Source organism: Protomyctophum parallelum (genome assembly GCF_964188405.1).
Source record: "Protomyctophum parallelum genome assembly, chromosome: 5".
Taxonomy (NCBI): domain Eukaryota; kingdom Metazoa; phylum Chordata; class Actinopteri; order Myctophiformes; family Myctophidae; genus Protomyctophum; species Protomyctophum parallelum.
The window spans coordinates 702,488-725,833 of record NC_139702.1 but is presented as its reverse complement, the minus strand read 5'-3'; the positions used below and the strand labels follow the sequence as shown (position 1 = coordinate 725,833).

Sequence of the window (23,346 nt, the reverse complement as noted above, 5' to 3'; positions counted from 1 at the left end):
AAGGTGCAGGTGCAGATGTGTATATCCCTCTTTTTTTTACAGATTTACTACAGATGCAAATACATAGTTGGTCGTTACTTACGTTTTAACTTTGTATGGTCCCGTTAATATTTTTTAACCCATTCTGAACGGGCACCCATTTTGGTGTCCGCATCATGTTATGCTTTAGCTATTGAAAAATAGCAGACCTACAAGCTCATATCGCGCCACCGAGTGGCGCGATATGAGCTTGTAGGTCTGCTATTTTTGAATAATCGAAGAACGACTGACATTTTTAGAATCTGATCTCAGGTCAGAATGGGTTCATCAGACCAGTGTGTGTCCAGTGGAAACCTCATATGAATCTGATCTCAGGTCAGAATGGGTTAAATTATGCATCGGCTATTTGGTTGGCTATTATCTCTTGTTTCCTGTGTGTGTGTTGGAGAACTGAGGCCTGTTTGACAGACACCTGTCTGTGACAGACACCTGTCTGTGACAGACACCTGTCTGTGACAGACAGGCCTATCTCACAGCCATGCCCGCCCCCTTTCCACACCTAGTGGTGTTGACGTGACGTCACTCCATAGACATTACATTTTATCCCATTCTGACCTGAGATCAGATTCATACGAGGTTTCCGCCGGACACACACTGGTCTGATGAACCCATTCTGACCTGAGATCAGATTCTAAAAATGCCAGTCGCTCTTCGATTTTTCAAAAATAGCAGACCTACAAGCTCGTATCGCACCACTCGGTGGCGCGCTATGAGCTTGTAGGTCTGCTATTTTTAAATAGCTAAAGCATAACATGATGCCGACACCAAAATGGGTGCCCGGTCAGAATGGGTTAAAAGAACTACATTCAGAAGCCATAAACAACGCTTTTTCTGAAGGTAAACTTTATTCTATTTGTTTTAGCTGTCTTACCATCTTGTTTTCTCCATAATAATACTGGTCTTTTACATTTGGAAACGGCCTTAAATGGTGCAGAGAAAGCAGGTAGGGATGTAGCTCTGGTCTGGTCCATGAGTAAGGCTATATGGACCAGAGCTACATCCCTACCTGCTTTCTCTGCACCATGCAAGGCCGTTTCCAAATATTTAAATGTAAAAGACCAATATTATCATGAAGAAAACAAGATGGTAAGACAGCTAACACAAATAGAATAAAGTTTACCTTCAGAAAAAGTTGTTTATGGCTTCTGAATGTAGGTATTTTAACATGGGGGGCGGGGAAAGGCTGTGAGATAGGCCTATTGAGACTGATCACAGAAGACTGCCAGCTGCTGTGGGGAATTGGCCATCATCACAGATTGGTTGGCTCTGATGACACCTGCAGTGGCTTGGCGGGTGGTGGCCACACCCCGTCTACTATAAAGCTCATTCACAAACCACTCTGATCATCAGAGGACTGTGAGCTTCAGGGCAGCAGGGGATCGCTCCTCCTGTCCTCTCACCCAAACCCAACCCAAACCTGCGACTAGTAGCCGGTCTTTGAGAACTTTTTGGCAGAGACTCATTTAGTAACCTGCCTCAGTCTGCAAGTCTTGAGAAGGACAGTTAATCTTTATTTCTGTTTGATTTCTGTTTGATTTGGGTTTTGTTAGGTATAGCTTAGGTGTGTGTTCACTGTTTATTGTATATTTTTGCCATTATTACACATTTTGGTGTGTAAATAAATACAGTCAGTTTTATTCCAATTGTCTTTTTGCATTTTATGTTTATGCCCCATAACCCTAGACTAGGGGGCGTAACAACCTAATAGGAAAAGAAAGGAGAAAGACGGGGAATAAAAGGAAAGGAAATATGCCAGATGGTGTGTGTGTGTGTGTGTGTGTGTGTGTGTGTGTGTGTGTGTGTGTGTGTGTGTGTGTGTGTGTGTGTGTGTGTGTGTGTGTGTTGCCCCTCAGGCCCAGGCTACACTCTTGCATAGCACAATGGATGCATTAGTCATGACCCCTCAACAGTAATTAGCAAGATGCCGTGTCTTGAAATAGATCAAGTTATTTCCGGGTTTGCTCGTCGTGTCAATTAAAGCACATGTAGCAATGTTGATCTCTGCCTTCACTGTACCGAGTCCACTGAACGCATCGTGATCTCTGCCTTCACTGTACCGAGTCCACTGAACGCACCGTGATCTCTGCCTTCACTGTACCGAGTCCACTGAACGCACCGTGATCTCTGCCTTCACTGTACCGAGTCCACTGAACGCACCGTGATCTCTGCCTTCACTACACCGAGTCCACTGAACGCACCGTGATCTCTGCCTTCACTGTACCGAGTCCACTGAACGCACCGTGATCTCTGCCTTCACTGTACCGAGTCCACTGAACGCACCGTGATCTCTGCCTTCACTGTACCGAGTCCACTGAACGCACCGTGATCTCTGCCTTCACTGTACCGAGTCCACTGAACGCACCGTGATCTCTGCCTTCACTACACCGAGTCCACTGAACGCACCGTGATCTCTGCCTTCACTGTACCGAGTCCCCTGAACGCACCGTGATCTCTGCCTTCACTGTACCGAGTCCACTGAACGCACCGTGATCTCTGCCTTCACTACACCGAGTCCACTGAACGCACCGTGATCTCTGCCTTCACTGTACCGAGTCCACTGAACGCACCGTGATCTCTGCCTTCACTACACCGAGTCCACTGAACGCACCGTGATCTCTGCCTTCACTGTACCGAGTCCACTGAACGCACCGTGATCTCTGCCTTCACTGTACCGAGTCCACTGAACGCACTGTGATCTCTGCCTTCACTGTACCGAGTCCACTGAACGCACCGTGATCTCTGCCTTCACTGTACCGAGTCCACTGAACGCACCGTGATCTCTGCCTTCACTGTACCGAGTCCACTGAACGCACCGTGATCTCTGCCTTCACTGTACCGAGTCCACTGAACGCACCGTGATCTCTGCCTTCACTGTACCGAGTCCACTGAACGCACTGTGATCTCTGCCTTCACTGTACCGAGTCCACTGAACGCACCGTGATCTCTGCCTTCACTGTACCGAGTCCACTGAACGCACCGTGATCTCTGCCTTCACTGTACCGAGTCCACTGAACGCACCGTGATCTCTGCCTTCACTGTACCGAGTCCACTGAACGCACCGTGATCTCTGCCTTCACTGTACCGAGTCCACTGAACGCACCGTGATCTCTGCCTTCACTACACCGAGTCCACTGAACGCACCGTGATCTCTGCCTTCACTACACCGAGTCCACTGAACGCACCGTGATCTCTGCCTTCACTGTACCGAGTCCACTGAACGCACCGTGATCCATCTCTGCCTTCACTGTACCGAGTCCACTGAACGCACCGTGATCTCTGCCTTCACTGTACCGAGTCCACTGAACGCACCGTGATCTCTGCCTTCACTGTACCGAGTCCACTGAACGCACCGTGATCTCTGCCTTCACTACACCGAGTCCACTGAACGCACCGTGATCTCTGCCTTCACTGTACCGAGTCCACTGAACGCACCGTGATCTCTGCCTTCACTGTACCGAGTCCACTGAACGCACCGTGATCTCTGCCTTCACTGTACCGAGTCCACTGAACGCACCGTGATCTCTGCCTTCACTGTACCGAGTCCACTGAACGCACCGTGATCTCTGCCTTCACTGCACCGAGTCCACTGAACGCACCGTGATCTCTGCCTTCACTACACCGAGTCCACTGAACGCACCGTGATCTCTGCCTTCACTGTACCGAGTCCACTGAACGCACCGTGATCCATCTCTGCCTTCACTGTACCGAGTCCACTGAACGCACCGTGATCTCTGCCTTCACTGTACCGAGTCCACTGAACGCACCGTGATCTCTGCCTTCACTGTACCGAGTCCACTGAACGCACCGTGATCTCTGCCTTCACTGTACCGAGTCCACTGAACGCACCGTGATCTCTGCCTTCACTGTACCGAGTCCACTGAACGCACCGTGATCTCTGCCTTCACTGTACCGAGTCCACTGAACGCACCGTGATCTCTGCCTTCACTGTACCGAGTCCACTGAACGCACCGTGATCTCTGCCTTCACTGTACCGAGTCCACTGAACGCACCGTGATCTCTGCCTTCACTGTACCGAGTCCACTGAACGCACCGTGATCTCTGCCTTCACTGTACCGAGTCCACTGAACGCACCGTGATCCATGGAGAGTAAACCCTATATAAAGTTTTATAGTTTACTTGAGTATGCATTTTATGACTTTCAGTATACATTGCAAAGACATCAGTTAGAAGGTCCGGTGTTCGATTCCCGCTGGGGCCGTGTTCTCTCTGTGCTCAGTGCTCATATAGACCGATTCACAGAGGGTTTCCTGGGCGCGGCCATTACTGAGGTGTACCATTGAGTGCAGCAGCACTGATTAGCTACACCTGGTCTACAGAGCACCTGCTCCATGGATTACACCTCAGTAATGGCCGCGCCCAGGGCACCCCTCTGTGAATCGGTCTATACCTGATGTGGGTTTGGCAAAAGGGTCTTTCTGTGTGGAGGTTGCATGTTCTCCCCGTGTCCCCTAGGGTAGGTATACATTCACAAAAAACAAGCAGTGATCCTGGTCTCTATACCTCCCCCTAGTTAGCCTGCAGGGTGCCTGATGGAGGGGAAAGGAACTGGTTGGAATAATATGTTCATTCCACGCGCTACGTCCAACGGGGGGGGACTCCCCCATGGCAGGTGACAAGAAGCTCCCTGCTCACTCCTCATGCATTGAAGCATGAGCTAACTTTGTGGCTCCCCCCCCCCCCTCCAGGTTGGCAGAGGGAGAGTATGCACCAGGGATTACAGCTTAGGCAAATGGGTTACAAAATCATGGGATAAAAATGTAGGGAAAAATCTAAGACATTTTCTATTTATTTTGACTCTGAAAAAGTACATTATGAATTAACCATTTGAGCCCGATTTAAAATACTCCCATATTAAAATTGCCTCGCGGGTGGCTGGACGCATACACACTAAACCCATGCGTTTAGGTTATAAACTGTTTTAAACACATATTTGTAACACTTTTTAAACGTGTCACAACACTGGGCAGGGGTCTGCACCATGGGCCATGTGTGGACCCCAGCAGCCACAGGCACACTCCAATCCTCACCACACCTAGCACCAATACTGTTCAGGTGTGTGTGTGTGTGTGTGTGTGTGTGTGTGTGTGTGTGTGTGTGTGTGTGTGTGTGTGTGTGTGTGTGTGTGTGTGTGTGTGCTTACAGCTCTCCAGTTGCATAATGCAGGTCTGTACATCCATGGGAAAGTTCTTCAGATCCATCGGACACGACAGGGTCAGTGTTAGTCTGACAGACAGACAGACAGACAGACAGACAGCGAGAACAAGGAAGAATGAGTCTGAGTCAATGATGGAGTGACAGAGAGACAGTCCGTAGGACAGTAAAGACAGTAGAGACAGTCCGTACAGTAGGACAGCAATATTTGTTTTTGAAACATAATGGAGTGATGAATTATCCCAAAATACAAACTAAGTGTGGATACAAAAATACAATTTAAGCACAATACTAATTTAACCCAACACTGCTCCAAAGTCTCACCTGATGGAGTACAGAACATTAATTTAACCCAACACTGCTCCAAAGTCTCACCTGATGGAGTACAGAACATTAATTTAACCCAACACTGCTCCAAAGTCTCACCTGATCGAGTACAGAACATTAATTTAACCCAACACTGCTCCAAAGTCTCACCTGATGGAGTACAGAACATTAATTTAACCCAACACTGCTCCAAAGTCTCACCTGATGGAGTACAGAACATTTACTAATTTAACCAAAGTCTCACCTGATGGAGTACAGAACATTAATTTAACCCAACACTGCTCCAAAGTCTCACCTGATGGAGTACAGAACATTTACTAATTTAACCAAAACCTCACCTGATGGAGTACAGAACATTTCCGTTCTTGAATATCCGCAGCAGCTTGTTGTCCGTGGTGACCTCGTGGAAGTGGGCTCCCTTCTCGTTGGCGAAGAACAGGTCGGGCTTCCAGATGGAGTCCAGCATGGACGGGTCCAGGTCCAGGGAGTCGTCCGGGTACTCTGTGTAGGCCAAGCGGGGGTCATTCCACTGCTGGCGGAGGAAGATGTTAACGCGGTAGTCCTGGGGAGAGAGAGAGAGGGGCAAGAATCACAAGTATTCTTTGCATAATATTTAAGTTATTTGTTTTTCAGGGGCACGGTGGCACAGTTGGTAGTGCTGTCGCCTCACAGCTAGAAGGTCCTGGGTTCGATTCCTGCTCGGGGCGCTGTGGGTGCTGGCGGCGTGTTTCCTCCTCCGCGTCATCAGTGCCCATACCCGAAGGCGGGGTTGGCGAAAGGGCCTTTCTGTGTGGAGTTTGCATGTTCTCCCCGTGTCCCCTAGGGAAGGTACCCTCACATGTTCTCCCCGTGTCCCCTAGGGTAGGTACCCTCACATGTTCTCCCCGTGTCCCCTAGGGTAGGTACCCTCACATGTTCTCCCCGTGTCCCCTAGGGTAGGTACCCTCACATGTTCTCCCCGTGTCCCCTAGGGTAGGTACCCTCACAAAAAACATGCAGTAATCCTGGTCTCTAAACTGCCTCCCCCTGGCCAGCCGGGGCGCCTGATGGAGGGGAAAGGAACTGGTTGGAATAATGTGTTCCTTCCACGCGCTACGTCCAACCAGGGAAACTCCCCCCTGTCAGGTGTAAAGGAGCAACTTGGACACTCAAGCATGAAGGAAGCATGAGTTAAGTCCGTTGCTCTCCCTAGGTTGGCGGAGGGTGTGTAGAGCCCAGGATCACATTAGATGATTGACACAGGGGTGAAAAATGGGTTACAAAATCGTGGGTCAAAAAATATAAATTAAAAAGTTATTTGTTTTTCAGACGGGGTCAGCAGCCAAATACAATTTGTGGTCCTTAATTGGCTGAACTGATTCAGAAGCCATTTAGAACCGGCCTCCGGTCTAAGTGGGTTAAGTGAAGTGAATGGAACAGAGGAGGACAGTTATGGAGTTTGCAGTGAATGGAATGCCGTTGATGATGTCACTTCTTCTCAGCTGCATGGTTGTGTTGTCAGATGATGTGAGAGGGGAAGCCAGATGGTCTGAGAGGAACGGTGCTAATCCTGATGTGACATACCGTATGGACTCTTATAGTCTCTCTCTCTCTCTCTCTCTTTCACCTTTCATCCTCTCTCTGTCTCTCACGCTCTATTTGTCCTTGTTCTCTATGCGTTTCATCGGCCCCTCCTCTCCAACACATAACCTAGACCAGACCTACATACAGGGGCGGCGGTGGCTCAGGGGTAGAGTGACCACTAGGGGGCGGCGGTGGCTCAGGGGTAGAGTGACCACTAGGGGGCGGCGGTGGCTCAGGGGTAGAGTGACCACTAGGGGGCGGCGGTGGCTCAGGGGTAGAGTGACCACTAGGGGGCGGCGGTGGCTCAGGGGTAGAGTGCCTGGATGGTAACCGTATAAGGTTGCCAGTTCGAACCCGGGCTCCCCCAGAGTTACTGTCGAAGTGTCCTTGAGCAAGACACTGAACCCCTAATTGCTCCCGATGTGCTGGTTGGTGCCTTGCATGGTTTCCGCTGCCATCGGTGTATGAATGTGTGTGTGAATGGGTGAATGTAATGCACAATCTCTGTAAAGCGCCTTGGATAAAGGCGCTATATAAATGCACCATTTACCATTTACAGCAGGCTGAGATGGATGCATCAGTCTGGGCCTGATGGGGCTTTGGCAAACTGGGGAAGTGGTTCCATCCCTATAATGTTCCACAGGCAGGTTCACTTATACCTTAGGGTTAGGGTTAGGGTTTCTGGGTGTTGTTGTAGTTGACTATCAGGTTTAGTTGCAGTGTTGAGAAGTAGAAGGTCTGCACACCACTGAGGCCTTTGCTACTGTATGTCCCTGGCAAAAATATGTTTGTTATAATTATAATAACTAGGCCGGCTGTAGAGCACTGAGTCGGTATAACACCCGCCTATGCAGTACAGAATATCGGAAATTGTGAAATTGTCAAATATTTGTGCCGTACATTAAAATGAAGAGAAAGAAAGCAGCTTTATAAAGGTGAGTTCAGGTGGGATTTAACCCATTCTGAACGGGCACCCATTTTGGTGTCAGCATCATGTTATGCTTTAGCTATTGAAAAACAGCAGATCTACAAGCTCATATCGCGCCACCGAGTGGCGCGCTACGAGCTTGTAGGTCTGCTATTTTTTGAAAAATCAAAGAACGACTGACATTTTTAGAATCTGATCTCAGGTCAGAATGGGTTCGTCAGACCAGTGTGTGTCCAGTGGAAACCTCGTATGAATCTGATCTCAGGTCAGAATGGGTTAAAATGAAGAGTGCTGGGCGTTGAAAGAAAGCAGCTTTATAAAGGTGAGTTCAGGTGGGATTTAAAACGGGGCAGAGATTCAGCAAGCCTTCTCTCCTCGGGCAAGGCGTTCCAAAGTACCAGGGCTCTAAGTGGTTCAGCAGTGCTTTGTCCGAAGCTCTACGTTTTGCGGGGTGGCATCATGTGAGGGTCAAGTATATCCAAAATGTAGGAAGATGCGAGAACAGATGTGGTAACATTTTAAACTCAATTCAAAAATAAATAAATGGGCAACCAGTGCGAGGAAGCTATAGAATGGGTGTTGTTTAATGTTCTGCAACCAAAATGCATAACTATCATATAAAAGACAATTCAATAATACCCGACCTGGCAGTCTGTGCCTGTGCTGGACAGATGTGCAGAACGCATACAGTAAGCCATCAGCTGATATATGTATGTGTGTGCTCTGTACTCAGAACGAGTCATACATGCAACCGACGTATTGAGACGCGATGGTGGGTGACAGGTTGAGAGGAGGTTGTCAGAACAAAACAAAAACAGCTGTCCTGACATCTGCTCACCTCACATCTGGAGCATGCGTCTCTCTGCCTCTGTTTGACTCATGTCTCCTTTGGCTCCGTTTGAAGAGCTGAGCAGACTGCTGTTGAGCTCATTTCATGGTGTTGTTCATGGCCTTGTCTCCATCAGTGTTAAACTTGGCGACTAAAACTATGACAAAAAGCGTCTGTCGACTACCTTTATTCACGGTCGAATAGTAAATAAAAAACGAAATGAAATTTAAGCTATGATGACTAAAATATATACTGACAATTTCAAATAACAAAAAAAAAATAGACAAAAATGTTAGGGAGGATCTAGTGGAACTAAAAGACAAGTCATTGTATGTTTGGTTGCATGCTAAAAATAGCAAAATATAGACTATTCGGCTATTTTCAGCATGCAACTGCTGTCAAAATCAACACTATAATTTCCATATTTTACGCTACGTCTGGGTTTCTAACCTCATTCGGGCTACAGTTGTGTGTGCTACACTCCCTCTGCAAACCTGGTGAGAGCAACGTCCTGACGTCCAGTAGCGCGTGAACACGTTATTCCAACCAGTTCCTTTCCCTCTCCATCAGGCGCCCCAGTTGGTCAGGGGGAGGCAGTAGAGACCAGGATTACTGTATGTTTTTGTGAGGGGAGAACACGGGGAGAACATGCAAACTCCACCCACCTATAGAGCGTCGCAGTCCCTCCCCCTTTCAGAACGGCGAGTGGCCCAGGAAATGAAATGCAATGCATTCTGACCATAGGATTTTCTTTAAGTATTTATTTAAAGACGGTTACGCCGCGGACAAAGCCAACTCGGATCGTGACAAATCATGACGATGAACACAATATTTTGGGCCGATCAAATCATTAGAAAGAAGAAAATAAAGGCAGGAGACAACACTATTTGTTTTGTTTTTCTTCTTATAAATTATTTGATCTGCCCCAAAACATTGTGTTCATTGTCATGATTTGTCACGATCCGAGTTGGCTTTGTCCGCGGCGTAACCGTCTTTAAATAAATACTTAAAGAAAATCCTATGGTCAGAATGCATTGCATTTCATTTCCTGGGCCACTCGCCGTTCTGTAAGGGGGAGGGACTGTGACGCTCTATAGGGTATATGAAGCAGAGGAGAGAACACACTCCTAGCACCCACAGCATCCCTAGTGGGAATCCAACCCACCTTCTTGCTGTGAGGCGACAGCGCTACTGATTGCACCACTGTGCGGCGCCCACACAGTCTTCGCGACATTGATTCCGATATAACTTGTGCATTGGTCGATACTACTACTACTCGCCTGCAATTGGTCCAGAATGCGACGGCTATAGGCTTATTACTGGTACCAGGAAATTTGACCACATAACACCTGTGTTGGCCAGTCTCTTTCAGGATCGTTTTTAAGATTTTATTATTAACTTTTAAAGCTCTTAATGGTCTTGCTCCCAACTATTTATATACAATGGTTGAATACTATACCTTCACGTACCCTTAGAATTAGATCATCTGGTCTGGGTCTACTAAAGGAGAGTCACAAGGCTAAATTAGTGACCAAAGGTGATCTTGTTGTTAGGGCCCCTAGGCTCTGGAACAACCTACCAGAAGAACTGAGGCTATAACCAGATCCTTAACGAGTTTTAAATCTCTCTTAGGTTGGCCAATAGGTTGGCCTTTTTACCTCCTTAAAGGTATATTCAGTGATTTCACTAAAAAAACCTTAGGTTTCGTTTTTGGCTGTGGGACCCAGCCTTTCGTCCAATCAGGATAGAGAGTCAAAAACGAAACCTAAGGTTTTTTGACCCCCAGGGGTTAACTGGGGACAGGGAGGAACTCCTTATATGGCCAGCACACTCTATAGTAGGGAGGATTATCACAACAAAACAAAAAAATAAGTGATATTTGAATTAAGTGAAATCACTGAATATACCTTTAAGTCATTTCCTGTATTATTGCTTATTTGTTTTTTTCTATTGATCATTACTATTATTTTGTTATTATATTATTGTTGTATTCTGATGTTTTATATTGCTTTGAATTGTTCAAGCATGCTTACTTGTAACTTGGTTTAAAAAAGAGCTATATAAATGCAGTTTTATTAATGATGCGTATAGCCTGCAGAGTTAGTTCATGCAGACATGCTCGAGGGGGTTCATGCATGCTCAAAGGCGCATGCTATACTCAAGGGGTTAACACGCTGCATTACTATGTGGGCGTATAAGTGTGTGCAAAGTCCCACACGTCATTCGCTGATGTGGCAGAACACGCGACCAACGTAGTACTGTAAATCCTTACTCTCCTTTAACCCATTCTGAACTGAGATCAGATTCATACGAGGTTTCCACTGGACACACACTGGTCTGATGAACCCATTCTGACCTGAGATCAGATTCTAAAAATGTCAGTCGTTTTTTTTGATTTTTCAAAAATAGCAGACCTACAAGCTCATATCGCGCCACTCGGTGGCGCGATATGAGCTTGTAGATCTGCTATTTTTCAATAGCTAAAGCATAACATGATGCCGACACCAAAATGGGTGCCCGTTCAGAATGGGTTAAAACAGTTGAGTTGAGTTGACTGGACTGTTGCCATACCCCTGAACAGTGTTCGTGTCAGGTTTGGAGCAGATTTGAGCAAGAGTGTGCCTCGGACCCCCGTAACATATTGGCCCCTGGGACCCCCGTAACATATTGGCCCCTGGGGACCCCCGTAACATATTGGCCCCTGGGGACCCCCGTAACATATTGGCCCCTGGGACCCCCGTAACATATTGGCCCCTGGGGACCCCCGTAACATATTGGCCCCTGGGACCCCCGTAACATATTGGCCCCTGGGGACCCCCGTAACATATTGGCCCCTGGGGACCCCCGTAACATATTGGCCCCTGGGGACCCCCGTAACATATTGGCCCCTGGGACCCCCGTAACATATTGGCCCCTGGGGACACCCGTAACATATTGGCCCCTGGGGACACCCGTAACATATTGGCCCCTGGGACCCCCGTAACATATTGGCCCCTGGGGACCCCCGTAACATATTGGCCCCTGGGGACACCCGTAACATATTGGCCCCTGGGGACCCCCGTAACATATTGGCCCCTGGGACCCCCGTAACATATTGGCCCCTGGGACCCCCGTAACATATTGGCCCCTGGGGACCCCCGTAACATATTGGCCCCTGGGGACCCCCGTAACATATTGGCCCCTGGGGACCCCCGTAACATATTGGCCCCTGGGGACCCCCGTAACATATTGGCCCCTGGGGACCCCCGTAACATATTGGCCCCTGGGGACCCCCGTAACATATTGGCCCCTGGGGACCCCCGTAACATATTGGCCCCTGGGGACCCCCGTAACATATTGGCCCCTGGGGACCCACGTAACATATTGGCCCCTGGGGAGCCCACATATGTTGTAATAATAATCTAAATCTAAAACTACTGACAAAAACAGTTGTCATGGAGTAAAATGTATTTGCCTCTGAGAATTAACTAATATAAAAATGGAATTACTCAAATAAAATAAAAGTACTCCAAATTATTCTGTATTCTTAATTGTACTAGTCACAATGCTGTTCTACACTTTAAGTTAATGTAAATAAATTATAATAATAAAATAAAAAACTGAATCCTGCTTCCTTTAATAGCTGGATCTGGTGTATTTACAGCCATCGTCCGTCCGTGGGGATAATATCAAATATGGATTTGGGACAAACACAAAATTGTACCCGCTGCGGAATGGTAGAGGATGCATGTTTTATCTCATTTATTCCACTTGGAAAATGTTAACTAAGCTTGCATGTCAGCGAGGTGTATCACTGGCACTGAATGAATGAATAGTTTATTTTGATCTTTCAGAGAGGGAGACATTACACAAAAACAGTTTACTTTTTCTTTTGTGATCGAAAAGGCAGAAGCTTAAAGCTTAGCTTATCCTTATCTCAACGTATTCCAAAATACTGTTGAAGATATGCATAACAAACGACATATAAACAAAACAAACAAATGACATTTATAGAAGAATAGAAAAATTAAACAAACCAAAAGAAAAAACAAAAAACAAGGAGGAAAAAAAGACAAAAGCTACAATGTTATACTAAGTCCAACACTATATGGCATAAACATAGCTCAGCTCCCCACTCATTCCAGGTTATATTTATGCCATAATTCCTGTTTGAGCCTCTTTTTAAATTGTTTTAAGTTGTTGCTTTGCTTTATTGGCTCAGACAGGCTGTTCCACAGCTTCAGGTTCAGGTTCAGGTTCAGGTTCAGGTTTATTTGTCATTTGTATAGATACAGAGTATACATACAATGAAATTTATTTTGCTCAGAGCACTCTCCGTCTTACATACACAGGACATAAACGAACATCTATAGTGCAAGAAAAGACAAAAAACAGTAAAAGAAAGTGCAAGTGAAGTGAAGTGCAATACAGTTCAAGGTCAGCTGTTCAGCAGCCTGACTGCCTGGGGGTAAAAACTGTTACTGAGACGGGTGGTACGAGATTTGATGCTCTGGTAGCGTTTTTTGGAGGGGAGTAGTTTGAACAGGATATTTGCGGGGTGGCTGGTGTCTTCCATGATGTTATGGGCTTTTTTCATACAGCGAGTGGTGTAGATGTTATGGAGACTGGGTAATGCTGTAGTGCCGATGATTTTAGCTGCTGTTTTAATGGTCCTCTGCAACCTGTTGCAATCCTGAGCGGTCGTGTTACCGTACCACACTGTGATACAGCCAGTTAAGACACTTTCAATTATACAGCGATAAAAGTTCACTAGTCCTTTTGTACTTAAGCCAAATTTTTTAAGGCGCCTCAGAAAGTACAGTCGCTGCTGCGCCTTCTTGAGGATGTACTCGTTGTTGAGTGACCATGTGAATGTGTCAGTGATATGTATGCCCAGGAATGTAAAGTTATCAACTATGTCGACAGATGACCCTTTGATGGAAATGGGGGTGTGGATGCCTTTGGACTTCCTAAAGTCTACAATGATTTCTTTGGTCTTATTGGTGTTAAGTGAGAGGTTATTGTTATCGCACCATAGAGTTAGATCCTCTATCTCCCTCCTATAGGCCCTCTCATCACCGTCGGTTATTAGTCCGATCACTGTGGTATCATCCGCAAATTTAATTATGATGTTATTCTCGTATCTGGCGACACAATCAAACGTAAACAAGCTGTACAGCAGAGGACTGAGGCAGCAGCCTTGGGGCGCACCGGTTCTGGTGAGAATTGTGGATGAGCTTCTCTCTCCTATGCGAACACACTGGGGCCTACCCGTCAGAAAATCAAATAGCCAGTTACAGATGGAGCTGCCCACACCAAGTCCACTGAGTTTCAACACTAATTTAGATGGTACAATAGTGTTAAATGCGGAACTATAGTCTATGAACAGTAGTCTGACATAAGAGCTTTTCTTGTCTAGATGTACCAGGGCAGTGTGTAAAGCAAGAGAGATTGCATCATCCACAGATCTATTTGCACAGTAAGCAAACTGTAAAGGATCAATACTAGCAGGAATTATGCTCTTGATATAAGAGATAACCATTTTCTCCAGGCATTTCATGAGAACAGATGTCAAAGCAACAGGTCGATAATCATTGAGACAGGTAACAGGTTTTTTCTTGGCAATGGGTACAATTATTGTTTTTTTAAAACACAATGGCACCACACACAATGACAGGGACAGGTTAAATATGTCTGTGTAAACCCATGACAGCTGGTTATAGCATGTCTTAAGGACACGAGAGGCTATCCCGTCTGGCCCTGCAGCTTTATGAGCATTAACTTTTTGGAACGCTTTACTCACAGACCTCTGCGTCACCTGCACGTTAACTCCATGAACAGAAACACACATGCTCTTTAAGGTTGTTTCAACACTTATTTGTTTGAAGTTTTGAAGTTTGAAGTTGACAAACTGCATTTGGGCTGCTCTGTATACTAGCCCTGCTACACCGCAGCGCTGGGCTGACATTTGGGCTGCTCTGTATACTAGCCCTGCTACACCGCAGCGCTGGGCTGACATTTGGGCTGCTCTGTATACTAGCCCTGCTACACCGCAGCGCTGGGCTGACATTTGGGGCCTCAGGGGGGTGGTAATTGCCACCCCTCTTTTCTGTTCACTTATGTGCATATTTTCTGTAACTCTAATAACATTTTTGGCAGATTAATCTGATTTCGGATCAACGCTGAGTCACAGTGCATCTCAATCCATGCCCGTCCATTTGATATCTCTGACATATATACACATCTCTGTCAGGTGGAAACCTCACATGTCCAATAGCAATAATGTTACTGTTCACCATTCAAATTAAAGAAGCTAGATCTCCAAGCTCGGCACCGCATTTTGAGTTTGTAGATCTGCTACTTTCGGTGCTTTTGTGTGACACTGCAGTATATGATCAAGTAATTGGTGTTTAATATGGAGATCAGGGGTTTCTGCCTTACATCGACAATGTGTTTTCTTGTCTGCAACCATACATTCAGGGCCCTGGATTGACCCCTTATCAATGAACTTATTGGTCATACTATACTACTATTACTATTTTGAAAAACACTTTTAAATAGTTCAACGAGCCAATCTACACGGACACGTTGTGAACTTGTAGATCAGCTATTTTAACTATTTTAAAAGGGTTTTCAGAATAGTAAGAAATGGCAAATAAGTTTAGGGATAAGGGGTAAGGGGTGGTGCAAGATATATAACCATTAGGGTATTAACCACTTTCAACCTGTCGTCCCTATTTCTGGGCATTATTATAAACAAACATGTCCAGGCTTCAGACGTGCCTCCTGCAGTCAAACATGTTGGTGGTCCGTGGCTCAAACAAATAATGGACCTTAATTATGAAAAAGGTTGAAAACCACTGCACTACCACCTTAGCAAAAACGCTAATCCACGCCTTTGTTTTTTCTTGGCTTGATTACTGCAATGCGCTCTTTTCAGGACTGCCTAAGAAAACAACTCACAGATTACAACTTGTCCAAAATGCAGCAGCCAGAGTTTTAACTAGAACTAAGATGAGAGAACCTATTACTCCAGTTTTGGCATCACTGCACTGGCTTCCGGTTGTTTTTAGGATTGATTTTAAAATTCTTTTACTTGTCTATAAAGCTCTCAATGGTCTCACACCTTCCTACCTACATGACTGCCTGCCTAAATATGTCCCAAACCGGCCCCTAAGGTCTTCCACTGCTGGCCTGCTCGCTTTGCCCAAAAAAATGTCAACTAAAAAATACGGGGAAGCAGCTTTTTGCTTCTACGGGCCGTCGGCATGGAACAAGCTCCCACTGTACCTTCGTCAGGCAGCCTCTGTAGACATTTTTAAAGCTCAGCTCAAGACCCACTTCTACAACATTGCTTTTAATTGATCTTTTAGTTGTTTTTATTTTAGTTTTTGTTATTCATGTCCTCACTGTACTGCATTACTGCTTGTTTTTTAATGTCGTTGCCTTGCTTTTCTTTTATTCTCCATTGTTCTGTAAAGCACTTTGAGCTGCATTTTATGTCATGAAAGGTGCTATACAAATAAAGTTTTATTATTATTATTATTATTATTATTTGCTATTTTGGAAATGGGGCAATGTATTTTTTTCCACTCTCTATATACATTTTCTTTTCTTCTTGCTGCTACTGCACACTGCACACTGCACACACTGCACACTGCACACTGCACACACTGCACACACTGCACACTGCACACTGCACACTGCACACACTGCACACTGCACACTGCACACACTGCACACTGCACACACTGCACACTGCACACTGCACACTGCACACACTGCACACTGCACACTGCACACTGCACACTGCACACACTGCACACACTGCACACTGCACACACTGCACACTGCACACTGCACACACTGCACACTGCACACACTGCACACTGCACACACTACACACTGCACACTGCACACACTGCACACTGCACACACTGCACACTGCACACTGCACACACTGCACACTGCACACTGCACACTGCACACACTGCACACTGCACACTGCACACTGCACACACTGCACACTGCACACTGCACACACTGCACACTGCACACACTGCACACTGCACACACTACACACTGCACACTGCACACTGCACACTGCACACACTGCACACTGCACACTGCACACTGCACACACTGCACACTGCACACACTGCACACTGCACACTGCACACACTGCACACTGCACACTGCACACTGCACACACTGCACACTGCACACTGCACACTGCACACTGCACACACTGCACACTGCACACTGCACACACTGCACACTGCACACACTGCACACTGCACACACTACACACTGCACACTGCACACTGCACACTGCACACACTGCACACTGCACACTGCACACTGCACACACTGCACACTGCACACACTGCACACTGCACACACTGCACACTGCACACACTGCACACTGCACACACTGCACACTGCACACTGCACACTGCACACTGCACACTGCACACACTGCACACTGCACACTGCACACTGCACACTGCACACACTGCACACTGCACACTGCACACTGCACACACTGCACACACTGCACACTGCACACTGCACACTTCACACACTGCACACACTGCACACTGCACACACTGCACACACTGCACACTGCACACACTGCACACTGCACACTGCACACTGCACACACTGCACACTGCACACACTGCACACTGCACACTGCACACACTGCACACACTGCACACACTGCACACACTGCACACTGCACACACTGCACACTGCACACACTGCACACTGCACACTGCACACACTGCACACTGCACACTGCACACACTGCACACACTGCACACTGCACACTGCACACCAAACATGTCTGGCCCGGCCGGGGACAGGTCGTGGCACGTGGTGGGGATATTTGTACATGTCCTCCGGCTTCCTTTCCTAAAATGTATTATTCATGGCCTGCTAGTATATATACTATATAGTCATGTGAAATTCATACATTGAAGTTTCTGAGTGTTTTGAATTTCATCTGGGGAGATAGGCTATATTTCTCATTATGGATTTGGTAAGGATTTCCTATCCTGCTCGCTCCTCATTCTTTAGATGTGATTGTGGTCTACAAGCTTGTAGATCGGCTATTTGCCTGAAAGGATATTTAATGTGGAACAGAAAAGACATTAGCCCTGAGGGACTCGTCCTGTCAACCACCAGGGTTGAAGTGGTTAACTGACATAACATCGTGCCACATAATGGAATGACTACTAGATAACATTAGAGAGTGATAGTATCTACATACCATGGTTGTCTCCGCTATGGACCCAAAGCTGTTGATGAAGATATTACAGGACACATTCACTGGAGGACCTGCCACGCACGCACGCACGCGCACACGCACGCACGCACGCACGCACGCACGCACGCGCGCACACACACACACACACACACACACACACACACACACACACACACACAATAAATACACAATGATATTTAGAATATTGTAGGCAATTTAGGCATTTAGCAGATGCTCTTAATCCAGAGCAATTTACAGTAAGCAAGGTCAACACCAGGTGAGGTACAGTATAATACATCAAATCCATCTAAATAGTCATCTAGGAATGGATCATATAGGTAAACCAAGAACCTATAGTCTAAACAGTTTGATATCAGGAAATCAATAATCTGTACCTGTAAACTATACACACTATAGGATGCCAGGTCAACAAATGAACCTGGCATTTGTCTGTAGACATAACACGTGATCTACTCGTAGACATACCTGTTGGGCAGCTGCCATAGAACTAGGGCGGCGGTGGCTCAGGGGGGTAGAGTGACCACTAGGGGGCGGCGGTGGCTCAGGGGTAGAGTGACCACTAGGGGGCGGCGGTGGCTCAGGGGTAGAGTGACCACTAGGGGGCGGCGGTGGCTCAGGGGTAGAGTGCCTGGATGGTAACCGTAAGGTTGCCAGTTCGAACCCGGGCTCCCCCAGAGTTTACTGTCGAAGTGTCCTTGAGCAAGACACTGAACCCCTAATTGCTCCCGACGTGCTAGTTGGTGCCTTGCATGGTTTCCGCTGCCATCGGTGTATGAATGTGTGTGTGAATGGGTGAATGTAATGCACAATCTCTGTAAAGCGCCTTGGATAAAGGCGCTATATAAATGCACCATTTACCATTTACCTTGAATAACATACATCACACCGTCATGATTGGAATAAGTGGGATTTAACGTAACCACTCACCAAGCAGAGTGCACTGATCTCAGGTCAGAATGGGTTAACGTAACCACTAACTCACCAAGCAGAGTGCACTGATCTCAGGTCAGAATGGGTTAACGTAACCACTAACTCACCAAGCAGAGTGCACTGATCTCAGGTCAGAATGGGTTAACGTAACCACTAACTCACCAAGCAGAGTGCACTGATCTCAGGTCAGAATGGGTTAACGTAACCACTAACTCACCAAGCAGAGTGCACTGATCTCAGGTCAGAATGGGTTAACGTAACCACTAACTCACCAAGCAGAGTGCACTGATCTCAGGTCAGAATGGGTTAACGTAACCACTAACTCACCAAGCAGAGAGCACTGATCTCAGGTCAGAATGGGTTAACGTAACCACTAACTCACCAAGCAGAGTGCACTGATCTCAGGTCAGAATGGGTTAACGTAACCACTAACTCACCAAGCAGAGTGCACTGATCTCAGGTCAGAATGGGTTAACGTAACCACTAACTCACCAAGCAGAGTGCACTGATCTCAGGTCAGAATGGGTTCGTCCGTGACACCACACTTATGAGAAATAGATATCAGTCCGGTGGTCAAAAGCTACATTGAGCCCTTGTGCTGGCTTAAGGCACAGCTGGCTTTCAAGGGTCGGGTTATTGTTAACCCATTCTGACCAGATCAGATCTTATCAGATTCATAAGAGGTTTCCACCGGACACACACTGGTCTGACGAACCCATTCTGACCTGAGATCAGATTCTAAAAAAATGTCAGTCGTTCTTCGATTTTTCAAAAATAGCAGACCTACAAGCTCGTAGCGCGCCACTCGGTGGCGCGATATGAGCTTGTAGATCTGCTATTTTTCAATAGCTAAAGCATACAGTAACATGATGCTAAAACCAAAATGGGTGCCCGTTCAGAATGGGTTAAATGAGGAGGTTGTGTAGAAAGATAGGCTGTACTGTATTGGGTACTGTAGGTAGTAGGTACTGTATAAGTACCCAAGTTGGTAGAATTCACTTTCCATTCTCCAATGTCTCTCCATGTTGTGAAATTATTCCAGCACAGGCTCCTACTGTATGTCTTAACAGAGCCAGTAAAGCACTGTTTAAATGGCTGAATGATTAAGCATCTACCAACTTCCTTGTATCCTACTTTGAAGTATCCTATACTGTACCAATTCCAATGTCATATGTCGATGTGCCTTTACAATGATTTAAAAAAAAAAAGTATAGGGCCTATGTATGTATTATTATTTTATTGCTACCATAGGTCACAGATTACTATGAAAACCTGCAAAACCTGTCAGTCAATCACGCCTCGTGACACAGCACGCCACCATATATATGGTTGTCAATCGGTCACTCCTTGTGACGCGCTCCATATACAGCCGTCTCCATGTATATGAAGATCACGACACTGACCTCATCAAACTCTGGATAGCCATACATGGAGAAGACTGGATCATCACCTAGATCTGCATATATGGAGCCAGCTAGCAACTCTACATCTGACCTCAAACCTCAAACCCTTAAGATCTCCATATATGGAGCTGACCTGTTCTGACAAACCATATGTTGATCCCTCCCCATCCATCCTTCCTCTTCGATGTCTCCCTTTTGACTGACACCTGTCCATTCAAACTCTAGACTGGCCTGTCGCAAAGTTATTAGTGCAGCTGCACACGGCAGCCGGTTCTCAACAGGCCCGTAAATTAAGGCCTGGCCTTTACCTGTGCCCTCATCAAACCCTGTACACTGAAGACACTGCCCCCGCTGCCACCCTTAGATCTCCATATATGGAGCTGACCTGTTATGACATTCCATTATGTTGATATGTGTCATGGGGCAGCCCATGCCCTATATATATATTATTGTACAAATGACATTGTTATTATTCCACACAATGATTGCAAGAGGTTTAAATATGTTTATGTTTGTATTGACACTGAGGTTGCATTGTCTCCCTTCTGCAGGGCTGGCACTCCTCTCTAGATTGGAGGGTGCCAAGTACTGTGGAGGAGGAGGGGTGTTTGTTCCTTTAATGTTGCATTTTTCATTGTATTATGTATGTTGTTTTAGTAAATGAAATGTGTGAAATGTAGTTGATTGTATATTATATTCCTCTAAAAGATAGTAGTGTGAAAGAATACTCATAGGCTTTAGTTAGCCGTGTGGTGAGTTAATTATCACTTACTGATTAGAGGATGGTTTGCCCCACCTGTTTAAGAGCACGATTGCTGCAGGTGAAGGCAGTTCAGTCTCACTGGAGGCTAGTCGTGAAAGAGCAACAGGTTAGAAGGCATTTAATTAAGCCTGTAACAGTTTACTGTTTGTTATTTTCTTAAGTGTTAATGTTGTTTCCTGTTTGTGGAACGTTATTTTGGCCACTAGTTATTATTTATTTTTGTATTTGCACTGTCTAACTCTAAAGACACTTTTGGAGGTGAATAAAAAGCCTGAAGCGTGTTTGTGGACCTGTCTACTCCTCCGACCATCAGCTGGCATTATCACAACCTGACCTCATCAAGCCCTGTACACTCAAGACATGCTCCATACAGTATATGGCAAGTACAGAATTAATTACATATGTTGATCTGACCCCCCGTAAGTTATGAGCCATTCTGACACACACGCACACGCACACACACACACACACACACACACACACACACACACACACACACACACACACACACACACACACACACCTTTAAAATCAGGTCTGATTCTGGCATCATATCCAGACGTTCTGCCCATCAGCTTGTCCAGGAAGTCAGATGGGGACCATGAGGGCACCTGGCGGTTCCTGACCGCTAGGTCCACCTCCTTACCCAGTCCATTACTGTGACTGTGAGAGAGAGAGAGAGAGAGAGAGAGAGAGATGAGAGAGAGAGAGAGAGAGAGAGAGAGAGAGAGGAGAGAGAGAGAGAGAGAGAGAGAGAGAGAGAGAGAGAGAGAGAGAGAGAGAGAGAGAGAGAGAGAGAGAGAGAGAGAGAGAGAGAGAGAGAGAGAGAGAGAGAGAGAGAGAGAGAGACCATTAATCAGCAGTGGGACTACGTACTTTCCGGTGACCAATACAAGTAAGACGCGCAAACGCAGGAAGCGAACGCAGCTCGTGTGTGTTTTTGTGTCATTGTGTTTTAATTAGTTGTAACTTAAGGTCCTGTATGGCAATTAGCCCCCTTTTTGTATTTATCCTCATCTTTAAAATCTAAAACTACTGGAAATCAAACATGCTTACCGACGCACACTTATAACTCCTCTTATGAACTTTTATGATTTTTTTCAGGCCCAAATGGAACAAACTCCAGGACTCCAAGTATTCTGCAGGTAATGCAGGTGAAGGAGCCCATCGCAGCTCTGAGTGTGCACATTGGGCTGTGGTGGAAAGTAACTAAGTACATTTACTTAATACTTAAGTACAATTTTGAGGTATCTGTACTTTACTTGAGTATTTCCAATTTCCAATACTTTTACTTCTACTCCACTACATCTCAGAGCCACTTTTACTCCACTACAAGTATTTGAAAACTTTAGTTACTAGTGACTTTGGACAATTGATTAGAAAAACCAGTCAAACACTTCAACCCTATTAATTTGGCCATTTGAAAATAGGAGATCTACAAGCTCACAATGCATCACAATGCAGCGAGCTTGTATTTGTAAATCGTTGAAATTTTGAACTTGTGAAACTGGACATTCTGCAATATGAGTACATTTACTTTTAGTACTTTAAGTACATTTTGATGCAGGTACTTTTGTACTTTTACTCAAGTACATTTTTAATCCGGGACTTCTACTTGTAACAGAGTACAAATCTACATTGCCGTATTTATACTTTTATTTGAGTAAAACATGTAAGTACTTTTTCCACCACTGGTGTTGGGTAAGCCAATAATTTGATGACCGGGTCATCAGTCAGGAGACTTATGACTCTGAGTGTGTACAAATGGAACCAAATGGATCTAACGGGTCCATTTGGTTCCATTTGGTTCCATTTGTACACTCTCAGAGTTAAATTAACATTGGTTTTACAATATGAATGGAGTCTCAGAGATAGGAATGCCATTAAACAGGGGGTTCGTTCGTAGCCTGTTGCATAGCGAACTGGGGGTCCTTGAAATGAAAATGGTTGAAAATCACTGCTAGAGCAGTAAAGATCTTCTTATGGAGGCCTTGGCATATATTTTCAAATGGGGTCTGCAGGCTAATAAGTGTCATTTTGACATGAAAAGGTTTGGGAACCACTGCTGTAGGAGACTCTTTGAGTCTTAGACAAACTACTGACTCAGGAACCACTGCTGTA

The 23,346-nt window shown here is 45.9% G+C and overlaps 1 protein-coding gene across 1 annotated transcript in view; it reads right to left on the bottom strand.

Annotated features, from left to right (window-relative positions):
• LOC310859182 (glycine receptor subunit alphaZ1-like) overlaps positions 1-23,346 on the bottom strand; it is a gene marked incomplete at both ends in the record, with an annotated part of 113,571 nt that overhangs the window by 49,800 nt on the left and 40,425 nt on the right. The window contains 4 exons of the mRNA XM_083765583.1: positions 5,201-5,283; positions 5,877-6,100; positions 18,112-18,179; positions 21,749-21,888. Of these exons, the coding sequence (XP_083621709.1) occupies positions 5,201-5,283; positions 5,877-6,100; positions 18,112-18,179; positions 21,749-21,888 (515 nt within the window). The remainder of the gene's footprint in view (positions 1-5,200; positions 5,284-5,876; positions 6,101-18,111; positions 18,180-21,748; positions 21,889-23,346) is intronic.